The 27743-nt window shown below is 52.5% G+C and overlaps 8 protein-coding genes across 8 annotated transcripts; 5 read left to right on the top strand and 3 right to left on the bottom strand.

Annotated features, from left to right (window-relative positions):
• Nucleotides 1-518: 518 nt before the first annotated feature.
• On the bottom strand, nucleotides 519-3340 carry J4E83_004191 (uncharacterized protein; the record flags this gene model as incomplete). The annotated part of the gene is made up of 4 exons (XM_049331121.1): nucleotides 519-677; nucleotides 731-1655; nucleotides 2087-3256; nucleotides 3306-3340. 4 exons carry the CDS (start codon nucleotides 3338-3340, stop codon nucleotides 519-521), a joined length of 2289 nt encoding a protein of 762 aa, XP_049189667.1.
• Nucleotides 3341-3985: 645 nt separating this feature from the next.
• J4E83_004190 (uncharacterized protein) lies at nucleotides 3986-7461 on the top strand (the record flags this gene model as incomplete). Its single annotated transcript, XM_049331120.1, has 5 exons — nucleotides 3986-4548; nucleotides 5066-5073; nucleotides 5723-6007; nucleotides 6399-6474; nucleotides 6522-7461. 5 exons carry the CDS (start codon nucleotides 3986-3988, stop codon nucleotides 7459-7461), a joined length of 1872 nt encoding a protein of 623 aa, XP_049189666.1.
• Nucleotides 7462-10218: 2757 nt separating this feature from the next.
• J4E83_004189 (uncharacterized protein) lies at nucleotides 10219-12779 on the bottom strand (the record flags this gene model as incomplete). Its single annotated transcript, XM_049331119.1, has 6 exons — nucleotides 10219-10291; nucleotides 10402-10922; nucleotides 10973-11029; nucleotides 11556-11845; nucleotides 11982-11988; nucleotides 12042-12779. The coding sequence occupies 6 exons, from the start codon at nucleotides 12777-12779 to the stop codon at nucleotides 10219-10221; spliced, it is 1686 nt and encodes a 561-aa protein (XP_049189665.1).
• Nucleotides 12780-13407: 628 nt separating this feature from the next.
• J4E83_004188 (uncharacterized protein) lies at nucleotides 13408-15233 on the top strand (the record flags this gene model as incomplete). The annotated part of the gene is made up of 2 exons (XM_049331118.1): nucleotides 13408-13413; nucleotides 13482-15233. 2 exons carry the CDS (start codon nucleotides 13408-13410, stop codon nucleotides 15231-15233), a joined length of 1758 nt encoding a protein of 585 aa, XP_049189664.1.
• Nucleotides 15234-18174: 2941 nt separating this feature from the next.
• On the top strand, nucleotides 18175-18399 carry J4E83_004187 (uncharacterized protein; the record flags this gene model as incomplete). The annotated part of the gene is made up of 1 exon (XM_049331117.1): nucleotides 18175-18399. One exon carries the CDS (start codon nucleotides 18175-18177, stop codon nucleotides 18397-18399), a length of 225 nt encoding a protein of 74 aa, XP_049189663.1.
• Nucleotides 18400-19827: 1428 nt separating this feature from the next.
• On the bottom strand, nucleotides 19828-22197 carry J4E83_004186 (uncharacterized protein; the record flags this gene model as incomplete). Its single annotated transcript, XM_049331116.1, has 2 exons — nucleotides 19828-22008; nucleotides 22174-22197. 2 exons carry the CDS (start codon nucleotides 22195-22197, stop codon nucleotides 19828-19830), a joined length of 2205 nt encoding a protein of 734 aa, XP_049189662.1.
• A 340-nt stretch (nucleotides 22198-22537) lies between these two features.
• On the top strand, nucleotides 22538-23342 carry J4E83_004185 (uncharacterized protein; the record flags this gene model as incomplete). The annotated part of the gene is made up of 5 exons (XM_049331115.1): nucleotides 22538-22724; nucleotides 22782-22908; nucleotides 22958-22999; nucleotides 23047-23092; nucleotides 23145-23342. 5 exons carry the CDS (start codon nucleotides 22538-22540, stop codon nucleotides 23340-23342), a joined length of 600 nt encoding a protein of 199 aa, XP_049189661.1.
• A 335-nt stretch (nucleotides 23343-23677) lies between these two features.
• On the top strand, nucleotides 23678-27176 carry J4E83_004184 (uncharacterized protein; the record flags this gene model as incomplete). Its single annotated transcript, XM_049331114.1, has 3 exons — nucleotides 23678-23710; nucleotides 23761-23829; nucleotides 23886-27176. 3 exons carry the CDS (start codon nucleotides 23678-23680, stop codon nucleotides 27174-27176), a joined length of 3393 nt encoding a protein of 1130 aa, XP_049189660.1.
• Nucleotides 27177-27743: the final 567 nt, after the last annotated feature.

Below are 27743 nucleotides of genomic sequence, written 5' to 3'. Positions count from 1 at the left end.
AATCTTGTTTACGTTTTGCAAGATGGAGCTGTGGTTGAACCTGGGTGTGGAACCGTGTAGTGAGACCAGGCGATCAATGCTGAGGGTGCACCCCAATTTGTAGGCGAGGAAAGGAGTGAGAAAGCAGCTTGTGCCTAGCGAGCGATAATGCTTTCACGCGCGAACATTGCGTTATCAAGCTTCTCCTAAGATGGATTCGGAGAGAAACTCGTATTTGATAGAAGAAACCACTAACAGGGCTACAAAATGGCCGATGTGTGAGCTTTTGTAAGGAAAGAAAATCGTGAAGAAATCGCATCAATCGCTTTTTCGTCCGCCCCAGTAGCTAGTACCGTCCCAAACAAAACTGCACGCAAAAATTCCCATTCGCTTTTCCCTGGAACATAGCCATCTGAAAGTAAACAATTTGAGACCAGGAGAGGACATTTACGGAGTCAGTGGAACTGCTGCCCCTCATCCTGTCACGTCGCCACAAGATCACCCCTTGATCTTCAGCTTGTCATCGAGAGTTTCGAGAACTATGCCTCGTCGGCATTGTCAGACGTGACCTCCTCCCCAGCGAAAGCAGTGGCGTCCCATATTGACGCTGTACTAGGATCCGGATCTTCGTCAGACTCAACGTTCACCTCCTTGTCAAGCTCAGCTTTGGACAGGCGGTCCTGTACAACTTTGACATACTGCAAATGTTAGCCTTTTGAGAAGAATTGTCTCGGAGACGATGCAAACATACCTCCTGGACATCTTGTGTGATGGCTTCAAGGGATTTCGGGTTCCACTTAGACGCGAATGAGTTCACTTCCATACTCTTCTGAGCAGAGAGAAGTATGCGGGCTCGACAGCCGACATCTTTGAGTCGCTGGAGAATTGGGAAGATGACCGGAACGACAGTGTATGCCATCCACTCCTGCTGCTCAAGTAGAGTAGCGTCCTCGCAAAGCTTCGATAAAAGATCGATAGTGATCGCAGTGCCATGTCTGAAACCGAATAGCAACTCTAGCTCGACCAAAAGCTGCTTTGGACTTTCTCTGTGACGTTCTGTTACCCAGCCCGATTCAAAGTCTGCATCTCTTGAATGTATGTCCGCGGGAATGTAGCTATCTTCGCGGCCAATCTGCTTAAACTTGTAGTTGCGGCAGTTGATCTTGATCTCCACATTCGAAATGAAATCCACCGGTGCGAAGCCCAGGTCCAGGTGGTCTATGGCGCGGAACGGAACAATGCGGGCGATAGTGGATTCGAATATAAAGTGAGAGGAGCGATAGTAGTTCTCTCCGATCTCTTGTACCATCTGCGCCCCCATGTACTCGGGCTTCCACCAACGAGCTGCTTTGACGTTTGCAGCGATGCAACACGCCGAAGCCAGAGAGTGACAATCCCAGGTTCTGCCTGGGTAATCACCGCAAGCGATGTAGACGTCTTTATCACCAGTGATGTAGCTGTAGATGGCGTCCCGAATCTCGCGGGGAAAAGCGTTGTGAACTTTGGTGCAGAGCTCCAAGCACTCCATCTGCGCAAGTGCCAAGAACGCATCGTCCGCCTTATCGTGGTCGGCGTAAACCTTGGCTTCCATGAGGCGGTCGCGATCTCGCAACGCCTGCAGCTCGACTTGCAGCGCTTCCCTCTCCAGTTCGGTCTCACTCGCTCCTTTCAGCGCCCTATGGACTACGTCAGCTATCGCTCAGCATCGGTGAATTGAACTCACTCATGGCACTTTGCGCGCAGGCGCTCACTCTCGCTTGGGGGTGTTGTAGTAGGCGCCATCTCAATGTGGTGACGCGAGGGATGGAAGCTGTAGGTTGAGAGTACAAGGAGTTCTGGTGGAAGAACTCGGTATAAGTACTGGATTGGGCCACTGCACTAGTGGTCGGGTAAGTGCGAGCAAGATGAGACCGCTAGTAAGCGCATCCGTCGGCAAGTGATAGAAGGTAAAAGATGAAGTCGTGAGGCCCTTGATCTCAAGTAAAGGTAGCTCGTAATCTTCCCTTGGTGACTATGGAGACCTGCCACCCATTGGATAGCGGAGCCCACAAATCATCGGGCAACCATGGCCCGCCATATAACCGTATCCTCCTGACACCCGCCCAACTCTTTCTCGATTTCAAGAAGCTCATCTCTATCAAGAGGCATGTATTCATCGCGCTCGTCATCAGTACCGTCTTCTTCCGATTCCTCGTCCTCTTCTTCGTCTTCGTCGTCTGCTTCGTGCAGTATATCGTCGTAGTACTGTTCAAGTTCTTTCCGAAGCTGCGTTTCCAAAGTCAGCTTGCATAGTGATGCCACAGTAAGATCATCACTTACTCGTCTGAACTTGTCCGACCACTCATCGAGTGACATAGCTGTATTCCCAGGTATCATCAGGTTGACGTGATGCCCTGGTATGATATCTTCGAATGCATATCCTTGCCATCCTCGCGATAATCGACAGTCATTCGTGACCACGTGCACAACGAATTCGATCGTCCAACCAGGAAGGTCCGGAAGCAGTTGCCTGACATTGTGTAGTAAGATCAGGAGCCGGTCGTCATTATAGCGCACAACGCCCTGGATGTCGCGTAGGTAAATTCGTAACCGTGCTGGCTGGATCCGTAGTGTAAGATCCGCCAGATCACGGGCCAGAAGTCGCTCGGTTTCCGGCTCGAACTCGTCGTTGCAGTCGATTGTGATCTCCAACTGGCGGACTATCTCAAGAGCTTTGCAACTAGTACCGACTGCAACACTGTTGAAGAAGGCTTTGATGAGATGTAAGTCTGTGCCGAAGTCGAATGTACTTCTTGTGTACCAGTACTCCGCCAACTCTTGAAGTGTGGCCTTGCCAAAGTGGTCATATCCGCCGCTGGCCAGCAGACCGATGCTGTTGCTGACAAGCTTGAATGCGTCCGAGATACCGAGATCCTTCGATGCTACCACAGGTACAGTATGTTGGCCGTTGTGCCAGGCTGGGGGGCCGACAACTTGCTCATAGATCATGTCGCGAATTTCGCGTGGTAGTTTCAGCTGCATAGCTTCGCATACCGGACGACATTTGCTTTGCTCCACTGCCATCAGCTCCTGCAGAAGTGGCTCGCCCTCGCGATCTTCGAGACGTTGCCTCAGATTGCTTTCTAGCTCATCCTCGAGCAACATACATTCGTCCTCGAGTAACATTTTCTCGGCCTGAATCTCGTTGATTCTGTCACGAATACGCTTGTCATCTGCCAACAGGACTTGTGTGCGGTTCTGCTTCGCTCGAAGGTAATGGCGTAGGCGTTGCTCCAGACTACAAATGCGTCAACACATTTCCAACACTCGGGAGAGGTTCCACTTACGTCCCTTCATTCGGCAAATCCTTGGCGTTCGGCATATCTGCGTCTTGAGCGAGAGAGTGTGGCTCTCGGAGTGGTGGTGTTGGAGGAAGCTGTGGAGGTGCTGCTCAGTCGACGCGGTCTGTCTTGTTGCACGGAGCGAAGAGTCGCGTTGGGATCCGCTAGCTGAACCCCACGTCACGCGAAGTCACATGGCAATCGACGATGGCAACCTTGGAGAGCCGAGCGACGTCTTGGTGTGTTAACCAGGCGGCCTGGAACAGCTGCGGGGAACGACGCGCCGAGAAGCGCGTGATCACGCGTGAGGTTTGCCCAAACCTGGTTAGCTTCCACGCTACCTAGCTTCCTAGGGAGCCTCCGCATCACATCGGTCTCCAAGCTGTCATGAAGTGAAACCACAGTCGCCAGCCTGAACGCCACATGATTTTGATGGATTCGATGTGGATCAAAACAAACGAAAGCAGAATAATAGGTACCCATGCAGCCTGTCGTGAATATGCCTGCGCCGAGGCGCAGGTGCTACATAACCCCGCTCTGCGCCCCTGACCTTCCGCCTCCCGGCTCTCTCATCGTGACCGGTAATTTTGGTAATCTTGACGCTCTATCCTCCTTTCGCCTCGAAAAGCGCGCCTGCAATTCATCTTGGCTGCTTCGCCACTGCTGTAAGGATCTCACAACACGAAATGGAAATGTCCGGACGCTCCGCCACAAAGACCATGGACACCAACCACGAGTTTGCATGTCGGGAACTCTGCGACAACGTAATTGCGACACTACCAAGGGAACTTAGAGACATGATCTACGAGTATATCCTGTCTTCAGTAGTACGCGACGTTGCTGCATTGCCGACAAGCGAGCCAACTTCCTCCAAATCGGGCCCTCGCTACTGGCAAGCCGAGAAAGTTGGCGACGCGACCTCGAAAGAGATACTCGAAGTCTGGTATCGCTTGGTTCGTTTTCACTTTGGACAGGATCTGGGTTATCTCGAACGCTTCCTTTCGTCACAACCAGCGCCCTTGGACACAACCCGCCAGCTGCTTGTCACAAAGATCAGTATCGCCTTCGACCTCAGAGACGTGGGGACTCACATGCAGCCATCTGGAGGCGGTGTGGTGAGGGACTCCGCATCCCGCACACGTATGCTAGAACGACTGGAGCACCTGTTCTTGTTGAAGGAAGGCGCTTCCATCCATGTCTATGTCATTGTACCCCATAACTACACCATACTCGCAAGGACACCAGATCGGTATGCATATCACGAAAAAAAGGTATTGCGTGAGGTTACCGCCACTATAGCTGACTTACTGTCACGTTTGGCGGCTGCTGGATACGGCCTTTCCACTGGCATCATGCTATCATCAACATGGCCGAACAACGGCTCACTCTATGACTCGGTTTCGGAAAAGTCGACCAATGATACGCGAAGTTGCTTTACCACTGGGCATGGCTCAAACCTGGTATGGCTGTAAGTGTCCGGTTAAACATGGCGGTAGGCTCTCGGTTGACAATGAATAGGAGACGCACACCACCTACTACTTCACGCTGCAACTGTCATGATCTAAATGGGATGACATCTACGCCCCGCGGATGCGTGCTACAGTGCCAAGACGCCATCTAGATACCCGCGCTGCTGCCTAGCCCCACATGATGCCAAATCGTCCTTGCGTGCTATCTTTTCGCACTCCAAAAAATCATCACCAAGGAAAGATAGGACCATGCGTCAAGAAACAACTGCCAAAGAAGTGTTGAAGCTGTATCAACAGGCTGTTGCGTAAGTCCAGACAATCCTCGTCCATCCGGATTAGCATTGACGCAAACTACCAGGGCCCGTCAGCGTATCAAATCGCGATTTACCTCTGGAGAAAATGAGGCGACCAGAAGAGCCATGGAAGAGATGAAAACCTTTAATAGCTATGGACAAAATGAGGCCGTCGGAAGAGCCATGAAAAAGATGAAAACCTTCGATAGCTATGGACAAGCGTCTTGCAGGTACATGTGCCAAAAGATCCTCATTTCGCTGCCCCCAGAGCTTTGTGACATGATAATCGAACGCCTCATAGGCCACAGTCGCAGGGGCGTCGAAGCGGGTGGAACTTGCGAGCCCATATATGCTTATGGAGACCATCAACCAGCCGCGCATTACTGGAACGTCGAGTATGTCGGAAAAACCATGCTGGCGAGAACGATGGCTGTCTGGTACCGCACAAACACTTTCAATGTACAGTGGCGCCTCAGAGTGGATCTGAGGCGATTCCTTAACGAAGACGCCCCTTGTATACACTCCCCGCGTTATAAGCTGATTACGAAGATCTGTATCGTCGTATCTCCAGATTTTCTAGCGTTCGACCCGAAGAAAGACCCTCCTGGTAGTATACTCTATCGGATGTATTCTCCTCGAAGCTGGGAAGAACAAATTCTAGATCTCGAGCTACTGTTTCAGTTGCGAACCGGTGCATCGATACTCATTCTTCTTGAGTATTTGGATACCTCGGCGATGCCCGATGATGGTCAAGATGCTCTCCTCTTGGAGGGTACTGCCCCCATGATTGAGTGTCTGTGCCGGTTGAGAAAGGCTGGCTACGTTGTCGGTGCCAGCGTTGCTGGTTTTGGAGATTACCGCGGCTTGGTGGACGAATTTCAGTATCGTCTAGAAGAGATGGATACGTTGGAGCAGGAAACAAACTGCATGCCTGTGAACGTCACAGGTATGGCTTGGCGGTGAGTGCCCAACCCTTTACTAGCCTTTGGCTCCCAGCTGACATACATCGGAGGCCATCACCAGTGAAGGCTTACAGATTGTAATGCGCGCTGTTGCTGTTATGCTTGGCTGGACCGTATCTCTCGTCACGCGTCATCCACGTGGTGACCGGGCCGTGACTGCCCCGGCGTCCGTTTGCGCTATCTAGTGCGCAATCAACAACAACCACCAAACTTCGTCGCGCTTCATTGCAACCGCAGCTATCACCTCTGTCGCGTTAAGCCGCCGCCGAGAACCTCTTCGCGTCGCTTACTGAACATATCGCGACTTTGTGTGCATCACCACGAACATCCACTGATCCTTCCCTCTTATCACATCCACGAGCAAGGCTTACACAGACACCTCCATACAAATCGCCGTTATGACCACCATCAACGTAGTGAGCTCCGGCAATTGGCGTATTGAGGCAGAAAGGTACGCTTGATCCTGCTCACTACGTGCACAAGACTGACAACTGCGAGGACCCTCAACTCGATTGCCGGGCTTAGCGAGGCTTTCCATGACAAGGCGGCCAAACTTGACAAGATGAAGAAAGCGAACCCCAAAGCGAAGCTCATCCAAGAGAAGCAAGCGTCGAGGAAGGCTGGAGGAGAGCTACGCCTGGCACGGACCAGCTTCACCGATCAGGTAGAGGCTCAGGCCAAGGCCATCTGTCGCCCTTTTTGCGAAGCTGTCCATGACCGGCTGCCGCAGGAACTACGCGACATCATTGCTCGGCATCTTTTGACCGAAAGCTCCATCACTTTCCTCTCCAGCAAAGATGGCAAGATCTCTGTTGTCAACGGCCTCTCGACTCTACGACACGCTTTCGAAGAAGACTACACTGGTATCGGACTGCACATGGACATCATAAGTGAGCTGATAACGCAAGACGCCCGTTTCGACTTTCGCGCTCGACACGAGCTACTGGGCAGGGTCTTTAAGCACTACGCAGCCGACGAGCGCGGTGGCCTCGATCTTGCTTGCAAAATGCGAAGGTTGAGTTTGGTACTGACAGAGCATCATTTGGAAGACCGTGAGGCTGTTCACGCTCGCCTGGAGGAACTGTGTAAACTCAGCAAAGGCGCCAAGATCTTCATCATCATCGAGACGGGTCACGGTACAAAGGCTCAAACTCTCCGTCAAGTGCGACGCGTTCTGCGTGTTTTCTTCGAGCTGCTCAAACGCCTTCACAAGCTCGGCCTCCACATCCATGTCGTCGTCAATCCGGCTTATTCCGCTTCACAGGTCAGGAACGATAGCGGTGACACCTTCTCGGTCATGCACGAAGGACCTTGGAGGTACGTGATCACACCAGAGAATGCTAGTTTCACAGTTGAAGGCTTTGAGAGGCGTCTTAGATATCTCTCTGGAACATACGGACAGCACTGGGATTCACGATTTCCGCCTCGCGATGGGTGAGTGTGGGGCTTCAGGGCATCATGATGGGGTGTATACGATAGTTACAAAGCCAAACATAGTCAGTAGAGTAGTTTTTATATCGTAATCACATGGTTCTAAATCACAGCGCTGAGCAAATTGGTGTCTACTGTATTGTATTCCGTAATCTCCATCGACACAACGTGCCCACAGGCTAAGTCCTTCTAGTGACCCTCTTATGACAACCCACTTCCACTCCTTCTAGATCATCGTCGTCGTCACAGGTCCCATCTCTTTATCGATTCCACCAACTCCAGTAGTCACCGGAGCGTGTGTTGTTTGCATCGTCGTCATAATTGCTGTCCCAGTCTCTTTCATCTGTTCGCTAATGACGGTAGTCACAGTAACCTGTATCGTTCTTGTAGAGCGCACTATACTAGCACCATCATTTGGGTGAAAGCTCCCCTTCTGAAGGAAGATGATGAGGAAGGCTGCGCCTGTGGCTGCACCAGCTAAGATGATGAGGAAACAGGATAAGGCCATAGCGATGCGAAAGGTACTGCTAAGCCACAGACGTTTCCATGGAGGCGGCGGTGGGAGGCGGTATGGGAGGTGCTTGGGGAAAGACGTTGGGGCTTTTGCTTGTGTTGCGGGTATCGTTGGGGTTGGAAAGCGCGGAGCTCGTTCTTTATCAGAGCCACTATTGCTAGCATCCTCCCAAGAGTCTCTTGTTGACGGTGTTGATGGATGGGCGAAGCCTTCGGTCCCTGGAAGGCTGATCTTTTCGTCGTGGCTATGCATGCTGGACATGATACGACTGAAAAGACCCTTGGTTTGCGGGTTTGAGCTAGTAATGTGGTTCTGTGGTACGATAGTTGTGATCAGGGAAGTACAGATGCTGGTCTTGCGAAGGGTACGCTGAGCCAGCGATGAGTTGCATAGTGCACACGCCCAAAGATTGTAGCTACACAATGCCAAACTACATCACAAAGAAAGCAAGACACCGATAGCCGTGCTGAGAACACTGCAGCATGTGTACTGACATCACCGAAGTGTAGATTGCTACATATGAGACGTTTGAGTCGTTATTCGTGCTACCGATATTAGAGATTATGATGTTGAAAGAATGTTCGATTCACAGCTATATATCCAGCATTACTACCACGGCGTCAAATCTGCTGCTTCTTCAATTAAACTCCAAAGCCTACGCATGCGCAGACGAACAGAGCCTACACGTAAATCCTCCCGTCCATGGTACACACATCGCCCGCTCGAACTTCCCATCTGCGAAGCAATTACCTCTGCACTCCTCTACAGATGGCCAACTACCCTTCTCACTGCAAATACTTTCCACAGGCTTCACCGGCGTCTGTCGAACCGGCGCCTCGAACGGGACCGTCTTCGTAGGCGTCGTACGTACCGTTGTTGTTATAGTCGTTGGATCTTGCGTTGTGTGGACTGGTGTGGATGTAAGAGTAGTTGTTTGGTAGACCGGAGGTGGTTCGTGGGGACACCTGGACAGACCAATTTTGATGCCGCCGAGTAGGGCGGCGATGAGTAGGGCTACGATTAGTGTCGTGCAGGTGGGGATGATGAATCTCTTCTTGGTGAAAAGTGAGTGCCGTGCGTAGAATGGGCGTGGGGGCAGCTGGGCTTCGTCGTCGTGGGGGAAGTAGGGGTGGTTGGGGTCGATGTGATCGGCGGGGACGCCTGTGCGTTGGTGCAGGATGCCGGAAAGCTCGATGTTGGGTCGTTGAGACATGTCCATTGATATTGCTGCGTTGTTGTGGGTTGCTGGGTCGCTGTATATCGATGTTGCTCTTTAGTAGGCGGCGGTCAACAGGTTGCATCATGAGGAGGGAAGTGGCAGAAGACATTATGTAACCGCTTTGACTATAGTGAAATAAAGGCGGCCAGCCGAACATTGTTATCATAGTGCAAGCACACCGCTCCAAAATTGCACAATGGAATTCTATGTTAAGTTATGGCAAGAGAGGCAATGTCGCTGGCATGTTGATGCGTAGAGCTGACACTCACTTGCGGATGTCGTACTACCCAGCTCTTGACCAGAACACAAATAGAATTGTAGGCCATCATGAACCGTCGATGACCTGTCAATAATGTGCCCGACTTGCTCTTGCAAGATGACCGTACACGCACAGTCACGACGTCTCATCTGCATGATCTCGAGGAACATACTTTTCCCAGTCCTCTAGCAACAGCCGTTCCGTCTCATCTGCTAGCGTCGTTATTTTATCTGTACAGTAAATGAAATGTCTTGTCCCTTGGAAGTCAAACCAAAACTGATCTACCTCACAACCAGTCATTGCGGCCTCTTCAAGGCCTATTGCGGTGATCGGACAAGCATGACCACGAAAGCGTCCCAGTCTATAACTTTGACATAGTTTATAAAATTGAAAAGAAAAGTTTCTCTTCTGGGCCCACGTAATATCCATCCCAAGAGCAGCTTGCCAACACAGCGTGAAAGCTCTATTCTTGGGTGATTCTGCCGCTAATCCCTCGAGACATTCATTTCGAAGTGCGGCTAGAGCGACGTCCATGAAGAGTTGATCAATCGACTTCTCATAATCGACTGTGACGCGTTGGTCATGATCTACCAGCCCGAGTAAACCGTAGACGTTGTCGCGTGGGTCTGCGCATTCATTCCCCACCACATACCTGTCCAGTGCGTCAAATATACCGAGATGTATGAATCCGCCGGTTCTCCGCAAAGAACTATTGCACATAATCCTATATACGCTTGCAGGTACGTTTTGGCGAATATAGTCATAGAAGGTTTCAGAATGACACTCCGGTCTCCGTGTGCCATCCACCAGCCACATGTCTTTCACTAGGATCCTGATCTGTTTCGCTAGGATGAACTCTTGTACAATCCAAAGTCGCCTAAAGTACTTGTTGTGGAGGACATAAGTAAATGCCGCTATTTCTGCTGTATCCCTCCATACACATGCAGCATCGTACGTGTTTTCGAACTTGTCGTATCCGCCCTCGGCGAGCCATTTGGTATGTGAATTGGGTTTCTCAGAGCCGTCGCCCAACCAAGCAACGACTGACGTAGCTTTGCTGTATATGTCGCTCATCATCTGAACTTGGTGGTTGCGCTCAACAGTACTCGACTGATCAATGCACAGCTGGTGAATCCACATGTAGCGATCCGAAGGCGTCTTGTCGCGGCATTTTCGGAACTCAGTGAGAAATTTGAACAGGTTTTCGCGGATTCTAAGCCGTCCGTCCGCGATGTAGATGTCGTTATACGACGGTGGTGGACCCCAAACGTAGGACAATGCTGTGTATGGCGGTGCTTCCGAGATTTCGAAGACTTCAATGTCGAGACGTATAGCATCGTCATTTACCAGCGGATCCAGAAGCGTGACAAGTCGGATTTGCTGTGTCGCACGGTCTAGTGGCTGGTATTGGTAGTCGTCAAACGCCGGGTTGGCTGCGGAAGACATGTCCGCTCCACGGCTGCCTTGCGCCTCGACCTAACATGTTAGTACGTGCCATGTATACGGCAATCACCTGTATCACCTACCAAGGCACCATGCAGCAGATCAAGTAGACTCGGCGTACGATCAAGCCTTGGGAGGCCCTGTGGACTATGTGAGGTTTGTGGTGATCGCGATAAGGAATTAATACAGCATATTGAATCAAGGCGGGGAAGATGCGCGCGCCAACGTGTTGCTGACTGCGTGGGCTGTGCAGACGTCTGTGGCTTGATTGAGTGACAGTTCTGACCAATGAACTGCGGAGAGCCGCAGAGAGCGCTAGACCTTATCAGGTTAGTAGCTGCAGGAGCATGTTGAGCAGATGGCAGTGCAGTGGCTTGAAGGACACCGAGGACTAGAGTCAAATTAGATCAGCGGGTAGTACACTTAACTCAGGTTAGCGATCGTGTAGACATGAATTTGATGGGTATATACGCCTTGGATGGGTATCGCATGGAATCTCTCAGAGCTCCAGAGCCAGGAATACCAGTTTGGTATAAGGAAAAAATCCCGCTTTCTTTCGACCTTTGTGTTGCTCGAGACTAGGAAAACCAACACAGTCTGTAGGCCTTATCCGTGCTCTCTAAGTATCATTACCATACCGACCATCAGTACCACTGTTGCGCTTACGCCGGGTCTCGGTGCTTCGATCATCGTTGCCTGGGGCCGGCTCTGGACGTCCATTGGCTCGCGCCTGGTCCTCAATGATGTTACCATGGCTCCCAGAGGACCGTCGACTAGGGCGTGAGTTGCCTCGGCGTGGTTGTCGTGGAGCATTTTGCGGGGGGCGGTTGCTACCGTCGTTGCTACCAGGTCCTGTAAAGCGTCGAGCTCCGTTAACGCGGTCAGGCGGAAGCTGGTAAGACGGGCCGCGCCATCGCGAACTGTTGCGCCGGCCGTTGATCGCTTCGGCCTGGCTGCTGTCTCGAATCGCGGGGGTGGGTGTGAGCATGCTGATATCGGTCTTTGCGCACTTGGTAGGGGCTGTCCTCATTGTAGTGTCACTGTCAGGAGCTCGGCGCCGAGAGACTCCATGAACACTTCGTCCTTGCAGACCTTGGTCCTAGAACATTGTTAGCTTTGATCTCGAGAACTACCTAATACTCGAAGACATACCTGGAGTTGAGCACTCTGTTGGCGATTTTGACTGGACTGCTGATCTTGCTTCATCTGCTCTGGGCGGGCCTTGTCATCTGCATCTTGCTGAGCATGCTTGTCTTTGTCCAGACGTGCCTCCAACTCCTCAATCCACATGTCTTTGGGGGTGCTCCTGCTTTGTTTCTGTAGAAGCCTTCGATTGCGCTTCTTAAGAATCGCGTTGAGGACGTCTTCCCTAATCTCTCCGCACACTTCGATACGGGAGTCATGTGGGAGGGGAATAACGTCTAAGACATTTCCAAAGGCGCCCGTCTTGGGTTGGTATGGGCAACCTACTTCTATGTCATAGACGCCTTTTTCTGGGGTGCACGCGACCTTACTGCCCAGCTCTTCGTCCCAGCAGTAGTATTCTGCATCTTCTGCTTTCTTGAGACCGAAGCAATCCACGCGGACTTGTATGGGCTTCGATAATGGTCCGCGTCCTCCGGAAGTGCCGAGCTTTAGGACCTCAAGTTCGGTGGTGTTGTCGATGACGATACCGTATCTCGTCTTGAAACAAAACCAGCCAAACTGCGTCTGGACAGCATTGGGGTCATTCGCTTCGCAAAGGACCACATGAGGGAAGTTCACAATTGTGCCCCTCTTGTAATTATCCTTGTCGACAGGGGCGTGATTGTTCCATCGTGTTTCCTGGGATTCTCTCCGCCGGGGCCCGCCGGTTTGTTCAGGCCCAGAGACTTCTCGTGCAGATAACATCATTGGCGCGCTTGACTGTCGATGCGCGATTGTGGAGCAGGCGTCGTGACAAAGTTCTGAGAGAGGGTATACGCCGCTGGTAGAGCCGCCTGAAGTAGCGAGCGCTTAGATTGGTCGGCGCTGGATATTGGACTTCCGCAGTGTAGGATTCTGCGCTGATATGGCAAACAGTTAGCCCGCTGTGTTCATGTACTAGGGGGTATCGCTGGAGCTACTTCGGTCGTGTGGTATCGTTTCGCTCTCGGAGATGGCAACAGCTTACCTGTGAGCGAATTCTTGGCGTTGCATAGTGAATAGGGCGGCGGAGGGACACCGCGCACATTCCACGCTCACCTAGCCTATAAAGTATTTTGCGTAGTCGAATCTGCGCACTCTCTCCGTAATCGTCTGTCCTACAACAACTTTCTCGCCTTAATATCAAACTCGTCGAGAATAAGACATCCAAACGTGGCGGCTTTCGTAATCTGACGATTGACGCTTTTACTCGACATCCGGCTTACATTATACCACAAACTTCTGGACATGTCTACCACTCAGGGTGTTTTAAAGACCGCGATAAGCCTGTACAGGGCGGTAGCGGGCTATATTCCTCTCCTCCGTCACTGCGAAGGCCACATTCCCCGCGATAATGGACGTACCGGTGATGTCGCTGGAGGACAGTCAATCTTATCTAAAATCGACATGTCGTCATTGCCTACACAGCTTCTGATCACCTCCGTCCAGTCTGGAAGAAGCAAATACGAAACAATGCTGAAGCTCCGGTCCAAGTCGGATTCGATCAAAGCGGATATCGCGATGGTGGAGTTAAACGAAAAAGACGCCCGGTCGACAATCCAATGCAAAGAGGCGGCTATCGAGAGGATGAATCATCGGATGCAACATCTGAGTGGCAGCGGAGAAACGAAAGCCCAGCAACGTTGCCTGAAGGTCTTCTCGCGCGAGCGCGACGCAGCTATGAAGACCAAACGAGAGATGCAAAGATTGGTCAAATCGCTTACGAAGGAACGCGATAAGAATCTTTGCTTATTTGCTGAAGTCGTGATGGAGCTCCAGGATACGTTTCTTTTGCCAAAGGAGAAGGGTGATCCTATCATATCAGAGCAGCATGGGCATGATATCGTCCAGGAAGAAGTGGTGAACCAGATACAGGAGCACGGACAAGCCCTGATACAGCAAGACAGTAATATACCAGAAGTGAACAATGTTCAGTCGAACAATTCGCCAGGCGCCGCCCAAAGAATCGAAAGCGGCAACTCTCCCATCCGTACCCAGCCTGTAGAGGCTTCGCAAGCCGACGTCTGTAGCATTGTTATCGATCATGGCTGTCTTGATCAGCAAGCCGAGACCCAGTCCATCAACATCACTGCTGACAACCATGATGTATCGTTGGACCCGCCAGTGGAAGACAGGGGTGGCTCGCCATCCATCATAACGAGTTATTCTGCTATCCACTTCGAAGACCCGCAAGAGGTGCAGGGTATGGCTGAACCAGGAAATGATGTCGATGCTGATGGTCGGACAGTCCATGAAGTGCAAGAAGTCAGAATCGAACAAGAGACCGGAGAAGCACTTCCCCACCAAGATCCGTATGTCAAAAGTTCCAAAGAAGAGTGGGATAGGATTGAGCAGGCCATCAAGAAGCTCGAGCGATGTGAGAAGAGTTATTGGGAGAGGAAAGAAAAGTTCGAACAGCACTACAAGACGTTTGATGAAAAGCTGGATAATTTCTGCTCGAGCAACCCACACTTGAGTAGAGCGGATGCAGAACAGAGATTCGGTGCAGCCTTCCTGAAAACGGGGGGACATCTCCGTTACTACTTGACGGTAGGGGAAGAATGGCTGAAGAAAGCCCGACTTGAGGCGAAAGAAGCAGGGGTCCACGACTGCAACTCATGGGACCAGGAGTCTGGCTTCCTTTCAGTGGCGGGTGAAGGTCCGGATCCAGAAGACACTGGATATATGAGCGATACTCGTGATCACGAAGTGGTGAAGGAGTGGCTGCAGATGCCTGAGGGCCCAGAAATCATGCAGCCTTCTGAGTTCAAATTCGCGACATCGAAAGTGAACGTCGATCCTTGGGAGAGTCATTCCACAAGGGGAGACTCAAGCAAACGGAAGAAGATAGACGAAAATGTCGACACTTGGGAAGTTCAGTCCTCCAAAGCGTACTCAAGCAAGCGGAGGAAGATCGACGGGGATGTTCCTTGGGTGGCGCCCAACGACAGCAATGACAGCGCATACGGCACAGCCAAGGAGGACAGGGGAGACCAGAAGCAATCGGAAGGTCGAAGGAAGAGACCTCGCGCAAGGTCAGAGGTAGCCCATAAGCGACGTGCCCGATCATTCGACGCGCTTCCCGGTTACGAGGTTGCCAAAGGGATGTTCTCAGACACGCCTGTAGAGGATCACAGTGTAAGTGTTGACCCCTCTGTACTAGCCGATACCGAGTACTGACATTTCCACAGGTCTGGATGAAGCGAGATTACCGAGAAGACGTTGTCATGGTTGATGATGAAACGACCGACGACGACACCTGAGCGATCAGGCAGCAAACTGATGGATTTCCAACATCAAAGTCGGTGGAATGCGAGGTGATGAACCAGCGAATGAAGCAGTTACGTGCAGTTGCCAGATGTAGCAAGTCGACTACCAGAACCCACCCAAGGAAGGTACGCCTAGAGACGCGAAGCCTCATTTCCCTCTCTTTACACATCGACTACGACCTACCCCACTTCCTCTCAACTTTTTTCCCTCGCGTCGTCGATCAAGTTGCGGTGAAAGCCCTTCAACAGTCGGTCAGATAACGCGCGGAATATCGTCGGGAAGCTGCAGAAGATCGGGGGACCACAGCGACATCTCAAAACCCCCATCTCGCTAATGGCACAACCCGCTTTCGGATGCGACACGAATTTACGTATGCGCGACGCGGCGCGCCATCGTACGACTTGTTGTCCGTGGTCCCGGTTGGCAACGTTGCGCAGTATAGCGGGGGGAAGTTTGTTCCGCCCAGGGCTAAGGCAAGGACGAGGATCAATTTCCCCAGATCAGGCTATGCACCAGTCCGGGGAAAGCGGGCGGCGAGGATAAGGCTTGGACGAAACATGTCGGATGTTGCCAAAGAGCAATGGCTACGTCGTATTACCAACGATGAAACGACGTTGAGGTCGCGTTAGCTCGCGTCTAACCCGCGGCTTCCATGGCTTCCTATTCGGCGTCTCGACAATACCTAGGTATGATGCCATGACAGGCGAGCTTGGCTCGGGCTATTGCTAGACACGAAGAAGCAAAGAAAGTTCACGCCAGGAATAGTCGCCCGGTAATAATGTCGATATATTCAACGACAACATGGAGTCATGGTTCGGATGATGCGGAGAGAAAACTGTTTGCAGAGGACGCGTCGCGCATCGAGATCGCAACGCGACTGGCGCTGACACGAGTTTTTGCGGCGCCAAACCTGTTCGATCAGTCTTCGATCAGCGATTCCTTGGACCTTTGGCGAGAACAACGTGGATTAGCCTTGCGCAGGGCGGCCAACGCAGGACGGAGAGAGGTCTGAGATCTGAGATGTCACTCTTCTGCCGCAATTTCGACCGGTAGAAAAGGGGCGGCACGATAGCACAAACGTCAGTGACGCCTTGGTCGTGACACCTGTCGGCTCGAGCGTTCTTCCAACAGCGTTCTCGAAGCTTCATTCCAGCCGGGCAGCCGTTGCATTGCAGATGTTATTTTCCGCGTCGCAACCCAAAACGGCTTGCCTATCTGGGTGCATCCGACTCACAGGGAGCATGAGTCGATGATAAGCGGTAGAAAAAGCCGTTGCGAATGCGAAAGGCTGTGCCTGGATGGGCATCAAGCAATCAAGCAGTAATGCGCATCCCGCTGATCAAAGGTGGAGAGACAAAGTTCCAGACGCCTCGTCTTCCTTTTCGAGTGGGCGAATCCCAGCCTGCTGGTATCCGGGGAATGCAGCCCGGAAGCTCCACTTACCCCATCTTGCTCTGCCGCAAGCCCTCGCGTGGGATGTGCATACACTTGCATATCGGACAAGCGGTCAGAGAATTGACTTGTTCGGTCCGGTTTTGATGATGCCTTGCTTGCGACAGCCGCCCAAAGGACACTGTGGTGTCTTGCCTGCCCACGTCATGCGCTTGTCGGCTCCTACCCGCGGACCGCCGCCGTGTATCGCAAGGTATTGGTTTGCTGGTTCGGGCCGTCTACGATAGAGCGATAGGCATCTTTTTTCTACCCAGCAAGCTCCTGATGCCGTCGAGGAATGCGTAGGAGGCTGCGGAAGGGCCTGGGGGCTTGTGCGCCTTGTTTGTCACATCCTCGCTTCGAGAACATCGTCTCAGACGCGTCGATGATGACAGGACGCCCCAGAACAGCCTTGATTCTGCGACCCTGGAGCAGGATCAGGGCGTGGGGTGGACTCTGCGCGCCAGGTGCAACGATGGTTGCAAAGCAAGGAGTTGCAACCGTCCGCTTCCCCGTGTTGCCGCCGCATTTGATTGCTGATTATACTTTTGCTTTTAGCTCAAAACGTATGGCCCTTCCGAGATTCCGTTACTACCCTGGCTAATGATGCGAGTCAGGGTTTGTCTTTTCGGCGGTGAATAGCGATCGTATCAGTACTTTGGTCTTGTACTCCGTCTTGTATAAGAGAGCTACCCCCTTCGGCGCGGTATCGCCCTCTCCAACACATCGCAAAGTACAACTCAGCCCAAAGCCCAATACTACTTGATACTCAAAAACCACATCTACGTCAAACCTCTTTGCTTTCTTCAAACACACCACCAAAGCATTCCTCACACACGAGCCTTCTACAACACCGAACTTGTGTAACACGCCTCGCTCAGTGACACGCACCCACCGAAAAGTAAGCCCAGCCCCCTACGCAACACTCTTCCCCATACCCGAGCACCTCAAGTCCGGGGCTCCGCCAAATCTGGTAGCCCTGCATGGCCAACGCACAAACCACACATCAGCCCTGTCGCAAACAGCCCCTCGCCCTCAGCACATTCTACCCTGATATATTAAATCTGACTCACCCTTCCTTAGGCTCACACCCCAGTCTCCGTTACCGAGTCAGCCCCCCGAAGTTTTAGTTGTTGTCACAGCCCGAGACAGCACATCACATATCTTTTGCGCCTTCCCCCGAGCGAAACTTGCAGTTCTTACCCTGCATTGCACCAGCGCATCAATACTTCCGGCCCGTACCAGCTTTTCGGCTTCCGTTGCGAACTATTTAATCGACTGTTCCGGACACCCTCCATTTTACCCGCCAGTCTTCCTTGCTACTCCCTATACGACTCATCGTCGTCTACGTACCGAGTACATCGATCTCCACACACGAACCATCCTTCAACTTTACAAAACCACACAAACAATCACCAAGATGCCCGCCTCATCAGCCTCCGCGTTCAACCCCCGCCAGCGCCTCTCCATCTTCACAAACTCGACTCTCGGTCACGATGTCAGCGCAGCGTTCAAGGCATCTTCCAGCCTGAGCTCGCGCTCCATGGAGGTCAACGAGACCCCCGCGCCACCGCCATCGCCCGTCGACTTCAGCTTCCCCAGCACACCAGCCGACAGCCGGAGGGGTAGCTCGGGCTCGAACTAGAGCGCCTCGCTTTTCTCCATCTTCTTACTTCTTTGCACTTAGCGGGCTTGGTTTGGGTACTTGATGTGGCGTTGGATGCTTGGGGTTGTACATTGCCATGGCTCTTTTGCGCGTTGATCGCTGCGTGTCCTTATCCTTGGTTTCACAGTATTCTTCACCACTCTTTGTTTTGCTTCTTATCCCCCGTTTGCTTTTGCAATACTATGCTATATTTTGGCACTTTTTCCCGGAGGAGGGTTTAGATGTGGGTTCCTGTGCAGACGGCTACGTAGCCGCGAGGCTGGCTAGCTTTGACTATTCGGTAATGAGATATGCATCAATCAATTATATACCCAACTTCACATTCGTTTGCAACGCGTTCTTATTCCTCGAATGACATTATTGAACACTTTCAATTTCATGTAAAACGCAACGTGTCGTTACACGCAAAACGATATACCCATCGCTCTACGTCACCACAAACTATCAAGCTTGTACACAACATAAAGCATCCCCCAGACAACGTCATCAACCCCTTCCCACTCCCATACCACGACCCCCCAGTCTCTCCAACAAACTTCACTAGTCCCCACTCCCGAAACAGTCGAGCACATCTCTTCCGCAACAAGCATCCAACCCTGAATTCCATACCCAAACTCAGCTTGTATCCGGCACCCTACGCGACGACATCATACTTGTCATGACATCTTACATTCGACATCACAATATCCTACTACCCCACATCATAACCTCACACTACCCCCACACTACGCGAATTACCTCCACACCCTGTAACCCAACTACCGCGACACCATCTTCCTTGAATCTCACACTAAATCTAACCCTAATCCTATTCCTAAATCCTCCATCCCACTCCAACGTCATCACCCACCCATCCAACCCCGTCTCGTCAGCACCCGTGACTCACACATTAGCCTCCCAGTCAGGCGTAGCGGTACTTGTATTTGAGGGAAACTGCTTACTACCCATCGCACGGTCGGTTGGTGTTCTGCTCGGGCCATGTCCTGTGCGTGGCCCGAGGCAAACGTGAGTGAGGTGAGATGAGCTTACCTGAGATTCTAGGCGTGGGCGTTGGGTGTTGGATAAAGGATGGAGGAGAAGTAAGATGACAGGGTTTTGTGGACGTTGGTGGAAGTGACTGTATCGGGAATCTATAGGTGGGTGAATCATTTGTGGGGTGAGGGATGGATGGACGGCATGGTGAAACGAAGGGTAGTGTGGATGTGAAGGCATTCGGCACTTTACTCGGCGTGTTGGAATGCTATATCGTGGATTGGTGTAGTAGTCAACGGATTGATCCTTTTATCTTGGAAACGTAAAAGATTGCAATAGTCTTGCTCGGTATCTGTACATGGTATTTTATACATAGATGAATGCAAAGGCCATATTTCGAGCTGCAGGTAACTACTCGCCTCTCATAGTCCGACTTCAATTGTCTCGCGGGGAAGCCTGTGCCATCTCAGCTGTAAGTGCATCCTCCACTGCCTCGATACTATTGTCGTCCTTGCGTTTCGCCCTCCGTAGAAAATTGGAAGGAGCATCGTGATACGACTGAAGCCCAGCATACTTCCTAATCCTCGGCGCCCCCTTCTCACCCTCTACAATCGGCTCCTCATTCTTGGCAAAGTGCTTAGAAATAGTAACGCCTTCAGGCGTCTCTGATACGACTCTTCTAAAGATACTCACATCTTCCGGGCGACTCGCTCTCAGCTCTTTGATTTTCAGGCTCAGTCCAGCTTGTGAACGCTTTGGACTGGGGTCTTTGCGAAGACGCAGGAGTTCCGGGGTACCTTGCAATGGGGTTCCAGCTTTGATGGCAGAGTCGACGGCGTATTTGAGGTCGGATTCGTATTCTGAGGCTGAGTCCATCATCTCGTGGATGCTGACCCAGTTCTGAAATCGGAGTTCATCTAGAGGTATGCCGGTGGTGCTCGTTGGGAGCTGCTCTGGTGAATCGGGTGCGGGTGGCGGTAGAGGTGGCTGGTGCGGGTCAAGGGTGAACTCGTCGTATACTGCCCGCAGATCCTCCGCATTGCTTAGAGAAGGATGTTCGGGATCCAAATGCATGTACAATGGGGAGTTGCTGAGATCGAGTGGTTGGCCGGACATGATGACAGCTTCGATGTTCTTCATCTGAGCCTTAAGTGCGTCCAGCTCTGCAGTTAGATCTTCCATGCTCGTGTATTGGTATACTTCGTGGAGTCCTGATGGGGTCTCGGGCATCTCGATCTGCTGGATGAGATAGCGCTCGGTGCTGTCGCTGATGGCATACGGCAACTTCAAGATCTGGCTTCGGAAGAAGTCGCCGAGGCCAGCTCTTCTGCAAGCTTTGGTGAAGGTAATCCAGTCCTCAAACGAGATCTGTGCACTGTCCGCTTCGGCTGTCAACACAATGTTCGACCAGTACTCCTTGACCATGTTCTTGTCTTTGAGCAAGCCAGCCGTCGTCAAGGCTGTTCTTTTCCCAATCAGTCCAAATCTGAGACCAGCCGCTGCCATGTCTTGAAGAGTAGTTTCCAGTAAACTTGGGACGCGCAGTTTGCCCGAGATGGAGATTAGAGCCTCGAATGGCTGAAGGCTGGGTGGCATGCCAGCTTGTATCAGCTCAGACAGCATCTGATGCGCTGTGGCAACAAGGGTGTCACGCATCTTCGCAGCTTCTCCGGTGTAGTCTTCGCCCGGGATGGGTTCTGGCAAGATCTGTTCGAAGGCGCGGAAAAGAGAACCCACGTGGATACTTTCAATACTTCCTCCGGCTTCTAGGTGCCCATATATCGCATTTGCGATGGCGCGAACTAGCATGAGTCGATCGGCCATGGATTGCGAGGCTTTCATCGCAGCTCGCAGCTTTGTGATGAGGGCGGTAACATGTGTCGGCCTCATGGCGATGCCAGCTCGGCAGGCTATCATGAAGGCTGTGTAGCCCTCGGATATAGGCCTCTCCGTCATGAAGAGTTCAAAGTAGCGTGGCGGGGTCTGTGTGGGGTATATGCGCAGTGCAGTGTCCAAGGCCAGATAGGCATTCTTCCAATCACGCGCCAGCATACGTGCCGTGAGTATACCTTGAAGGAGAATGGTAGGAATGCCGGAGATTGTAGTGAGTCGGGTTCGGTCGGGGACGATGGCGTCGGGAGAGAGATGGTATTCGGCAAAGGTGCCAGGGAAGCGCTTGAGTCCTTCGGAGTAGAGATTCTCCATGTCTGGAAGGCTCATAAGTCGTCCATATGCCATGAGCTCGATGGCTGCACCATAAGCAGCCTGCGACACGTGCTGCTCGCCCTGTTCGACCAGCCACTGCCAGAGGGTATACCCCTCACCGAAGCGCTTGCAGTCCTTGTAGATGCCGAACAGGTGGACGTAGGCGTAGGGATGGGGCTCGAGCTTTCCTCTGCGTAGATCGCTCACTACCTGCTGGACGAAAGGGAAGATTTCGTCTCGCTTGGCTGGAGTGTTTTCGTTTCGTAGGCGAACGTGCAGGACTTGGGTGATGCGCCGGGTGTCGTAGGCAGTGAAGAGGCCTGCTGCGAGCAGTGTGGGGTAGCAGTCCATGACATGCTGGACATCTCGGAGGTCGCAGGCTTGTCGGAATTTCCTGACCAGGCGGAGTTGCTGGTGTTGTGAGCGCAGCCTCCGCAGGTTGTGACGAGTCTTACCTCTTGTTCTTCCTCAGATAGAGCGGGGGGTCTGGTCCCCAACTTCCCTTGTTTGTGGTCAATTTTCCTGATTAGGCTTTTCTTTTTCTTTGCCGTCTTGGTTGTCTTTGCGGTCGCATACGTCGCCCTCTGCAAGTGTGGGCATGGCGGGCACTGCACTGATGCCGCTGCAGCGGGTACAGCGGTGCGGAGAAGACGAGGCGCAAGGAATGGCGCTGATGGACACACGAGAGACGCGAGTGAAGTTCGCGATATTCTGTGCATAGTTGCGGTATGGCGGCTTCAATGGTTGGGATGCGCCCACTGCAGTCGTCAGTCGCATCATCTCAAAAGTTCAGACGACGCGCTAGGCCCAGGCCCACGACCTCCGTGATTGGCCGCTTCTCCGCAAGCAGACACCTGTGCTGTCTCCCAAAACCCCCACCGCGTCCACAACAGCGCCGACCCATTGACGTCTACACGATACAGTCCACACCTCCTCCGCCATGTCGCGCCCGCTTTCTCTCTTCAGCGTCCAGGCGATCCTGGTCCTCGCCATCGACGACGGCTCCCGCATCCTCACCAAGTACTACTCGAACCCGCACCCGCCAGCCGGCCACCAGAATGACTACCCCGGCCAGATCGCGTACAAGACGGTGAAGGACCAGAAGGCCTTTGAGAAGGGACTGCTGGGTGGGTAGATCACGTGGTTGTAAAGCTACCGGCCTGTTCGTCTGACACGTTGCACAGAGAAGACGGCCAAGCAGACGACGGACATTATATTATATGACGGCAAGGTCATTGTCTTCAAGATGGAGTCGGACGTCATGCTCTACGTGGTTGGAAGCGCGGACGAGAACGAAGTCTTGCTATACAGGTACGGTCGTGGCATGGCGGAGTGCTGACTGGAGCTAACACATGTCCAGCGTTGTCCTTGCGTTAAGAGACTCTCTCAACATCCTCCTTAAGTACGTCTACCTCGGACTGCTTCGTCAACTCATCTAACACGTTGCAGGAACTCGGTCGACAAGCGCACCGTGATTGAGAACTATGACCTCGTGGTACGTAACAGCAGCCACGACTCCCATATCTTGCTTCAACTAACCTTCATAGTCCCTCGCCGTAGACGAGCTCGTGGACGACGGCATCATCCTCGAAACCGACCCCGTCATTGTTGCCTCGCGTGTCAGCAAGCCCCCGGCGCAAGACATGACCTCGATGAAGAACATCGACCTCTCGGAACAAGGTTTCTTGAACGCTTGGGAGTTTGGTAAGCGCCAGCTGGCTGAGAGGATACGGCAAGGTCTTTAGGCACATTCTGTTTGCTGGGCATGGCGTTGTCGGAGTTTGGGATAAAATGCGTGTGGCATTGTGACTGGTATGGCCGGACCGTGGCGCATGTAGAGTAGGTAGCGCACCGCACAGATAAAGACCCGATGACTATATCCAGCTTCTACTGACACCTCGGCCAGAGTGTGAATTCTACTATGCAAAGTTAAGAGGGTTATTAGTTAGCGTCCGGGCCAGGAACCATTTCCATTTTCCCATGACCCTTGCAATCGCGCTACTCGCACACCTTCGTCATCGCCGCAGCCCACCATCAATCGCCGACCCCACTAACCACAGACTCTTCACACAACACAACCATGAAGCAGAGGTTTTCCAGCTTGGACGTCAAGGTGAGCACTTCACAGTTTCCCAATGTAAACATCCAGCTAACAGTGAATAGGTCATAGCCCACGAGCTCTCCGCAAAACTCACCTCACTGCGAGTCACGAATGTCTATGATTTGAGCTCGGTATGCTTGGACAGCTTGACACAACACCCCCTGGAGTCATGTGCTGACAAACACAGCGAATCTTTCTCATCAAATTCCACAAGCCCGACCACCGCGAACAGCTCCTCATCGATTCCGGCTTCCGCTGCCACCTTACCGAATATGCGCGAACCACAGCCGCTGCGCCTTCTGCCTTTGTCGCAAAGCTGCGCAAATACCTGAAGACCAGGCGAATCACATCCATCACCCAGATCGGCACCGACCGCATCCTCGAGTTTCAATTCTCCGATGGACTGTACAGGCTGTACTTGGAGTTCTACGCTGGCGGCAATATTGTCCTGACAGACGCGGATCTGAATGTCTTGTCGCTACTACGCAATGTAGACGAAGGCGAGGAACACGAAAGGCTCAGGGTCGGTCTGAAATACAACCTCACCCTGCGACAGAACTATGGTGGCGCCCCGGAGCTTACCAAGGATCGAGTGCGCCAGGGGCTGCAGAAGGCGGTCGATAAACAACAAGATCAGCCTGCGGCGACAGGGAAGAAAGCGAAAAAGGCAGGAAAGGATTCGTTGAGGAAGGCACTCGCCGTTTCAATCACGGAGTGCCCCCCTCTGCTGGTAGACCATGCGCTGCACATCGCGAATTTCGATTCAACCCTCAAGCCGGAGGAGGTACTCGCTGACGATGCTCTTCTGGAAAAGCTTGTCGTGGTGCTCCAGAACGCAAGAAAGATCACGGACGAGATCACAACACCAGACCAGATCAAGGGCTTCATCCTCGCCAAGCCAAACCCCTCCGCACCTCCGGCCGATGACGAAGCCTCCGAGAAATCGAGAGTCCTCTATGACGACTTCCATCCTTTCCGTCCAGCGCAATTCGAGAACTCGGACTATACCTTCCTAGAATTTGACGGATTCAACAAAGCGGTGGATGAGTTCTTTTCCTCGATAGAAGGACAGAAGCTGGAATCAAAGTTGACCGAGCGCGAACAACAGGCCAAGAAGAAGCTGGAAAAGGCGCGCAAAGAGCATGAAGACCGAATTGGTGGATTGCAGCAAGTGCAAAACCTCAACTTCCGCAAAGCAGAAGCGATATTGGCAAATGTACATCGTGTTACAGAAGCTACCGAAGCCGTCAATGGATTGATCAGACAAGGCATGGACTGGGTTGATATCGCGCGTTTGATCGAGCGTGAACAGAACTCTGGAAACGCAGTCGCACAGCTCATCAAGCTACCACTAAAGCTGCATGAGAATACGGTCACGTTACTGCTGGATGAGACCAACTGGGAAGAGGGAGGAGACGAAGAAGATGAGGGCAATGAGACAAGTTCTGTCAGCGAAGACACCGACGATGAAGACGAGGCCCCTAAGAAGAAAGCCCCTGCCCCAGCCGTATCCGCTCGGCCTCAATTGGCCATCGACATCGACCTCGCTTTGACCGCTTGGGCGAACTCAACCGAGTACTTTGACCAAAAGAAGACCGCCGCTGACAAAGAAGACCGCACACTGCAAGCATCCACCAAGGCGTTGAAGAGCCACGAAAAGAAGGTGAACGAGGACCTGAAGAAGGGGTTGAAGCAAGAGAAGGAGGTGTTGCGACCAGTGCGCAAGCAGCAGTGGTTTGAGAAATTCATATACTTCATTTCCTCGGATGGCTATTTGGTCCTTGGAGGTAAAGATGCCCAGCAGAACGAGATTATCTACCGACGTTTCCTACGCAAGGGAGACGTATACGTTCATGCCGACATCAAAGGAGCGATGCCGATGATCATCAAAAACAAGCCCGATACGCCTGACGCTCCCATTCCTCCCTCGACACTCTCGCAAGCAGGCAACCTCTGTATCTGTTCATCCGAGGCGTGGGATTCAAAGGCAGTAATGTCAGCTTGGTGGGTTCGCAGCGATCAAATCAGCAAAACGGGCCAGACCGGGGAGTTTCTTCCGGCTGGCATGTTCAATGTCAAGGGCAAGAAGGAATTCCTACCACCTGCTCAGCTGGTCGTTGGTCTTGCTGTCATGTTTGAGATTAGCGATTCAAGTAAGGCCAATCACCACAAACATCGTTTGCAGGACACTGCGGTCTCTGCCGCGGAGATGGACAATGAACCTGCAGACGAATCGAAGACAGCAGAGGCGTCAAAGACCGACAACAGCGATGACGATGAGGACTTCCCAGACGCCAAGATCGATTCAGATTCAGAAGACGACTTCCCCGATGCCAAGATGGAGCAGACTGAAGAGAGCGACGCGGAATCAGAGGCTGCGGCACCAAGGAGCAATCCTCTCCAGTCCAGAACAGCAGGCGCTAAGGACGACTCCGACGATGAAGATGAGCCGGTAGCTGCTAAGGATGATGACGAGTACGCCATGTCTGGTGGTAGAAATGGTTCCGCTCTGAACGAAGAGCCTCAAGAAGACGCAGGCTCTGTAGCAGATACTGAGCGGGCGCCAAAGTCCACTGGGAAGCGACAGTTGTCTGCAAGAGAACGCCGCCTTGCAAGGAAGGGCCAGCTACAAGACTTGCCTCAAGTCCCATCTGACGCAAAGCCTGCAGCTGATGATGCTGATGAAGACGACAACTCATCGGCAGAAGACGGTAGCGCAAAGAGTCCGCCCAAAGCACCCGGCACAGTAACGACGCAAAACTCCAAGCCAAAGAACGCTCCACTACCTCGAGGCAAGCGCGCGAAAGCAAAGAAACAGGCCGCAAAGTACGCCGCACAAGACGAAGAAGACCGTGAATTAGCAATGCGTCTACTGGGTTCCAAATCCGGGCAGCAGGCTGCCGAGGCGGCTGCTCAAGAGAAGCGTCAGAAAGAAGAGCAAGCACAAGCTGACAAGCAACGGCGTCGGGACCAGCATCTCCGTGCCCAAGCTGCAGGCAAAGCAGCCGAAGAAGCCCGCCTACGCGCACTAGAGAACGCCGAAGAAGACGACGAAGGCGACGAAGTCCTCAAGACAAACCTGCAGAACCTCGACGCGTTCACAGGCCGCCCCCTACCCAACGACGAACTCCTCACTGCCATACCCGTATGCGCACCCTGGTCAGCCCTCTCCACCTACAAGTACAAAGCCAAGATTCAGCCCGGCTCTACCAAGCGCGGTAAAGCAGTGAAAGAGGTTCTTGCCATCTGGGACCACGCCGGGAAGGATGTCAAGGCGCTAGACAAGACCAGTCAGGATGTAGAGCGTATTTGGCCCAAAGAGATTGAGATGATACGCGGATGGAAAGAGACGGAGGTAGTAGGTGTCGTGCCTGTTAGCAAGGTGCGGGTCATGATTGCTGGTGGTCGCCGCGGCGCCGATATCGCGAAGGGGAAGAAAAAGAGTGCGAGAGGCGGGAGGGGCTCGAAGAAGAAGTAGGTGATGTAGGCGATTGCATGGTGAAGCGGGGAGTTATTCAATGGATTCTGTGAGTAACATCGTGTGAGTGATAGGTGACTGTGATGTCGACAACGCCTCGACTCATTAAATTGCGACTTCTGTGACTACATTGTAGTCACGAACGTGCATCGACACATGGAAGGGTGACGACTGTGACTACCATTGTAGTCATATCAATACTTCGACTCATTGAAGACTGACGACTGTGACTGTATTGTAGCCAGTATAAAGATCTTTTACTCGCGCTCAACCATGGTCTCTATACTCCACGACGTATATCGAATCTCCTTCACCCTCACCAGCCCCTGAAAACGTCCTCCCAGTTTGCCTGAGTGAATGCCTTCCGAAAGCAAGCCCAACCGCCTAGGGTACAATTCCGATCACGAAAATGCGCAGTTACCGAGTAGTGAACAGAAATCAGGCAAGAATATATCGCTACCTACGTACGAGTGCCATGAGTGTGAGCGGGAAAATGAAGGCAAACTCGGTACGATATGCCCTAGGTGTGGTCACAGACGTTGCGCACTGTGCAAATCAAAGTTTTAA

Source organism: Alternaria metachromatica (assembly GCF_023757995.1).
Source record: "Alternaria metachromatica strain BMP 0045 chromosome Unknown scaffold_7, whole genome shotgun sequence".
Classification (NCBI taxonomy): Eukaryota; Fungi; Ascomycota; class Dothideomycetes; order Pleosporales; family Pleosporaceae; genus Alternaria; species Alternaria metachromatica.
This window is presented reverse-complemented; position numbering and strand designations above follow the sequence as displayed.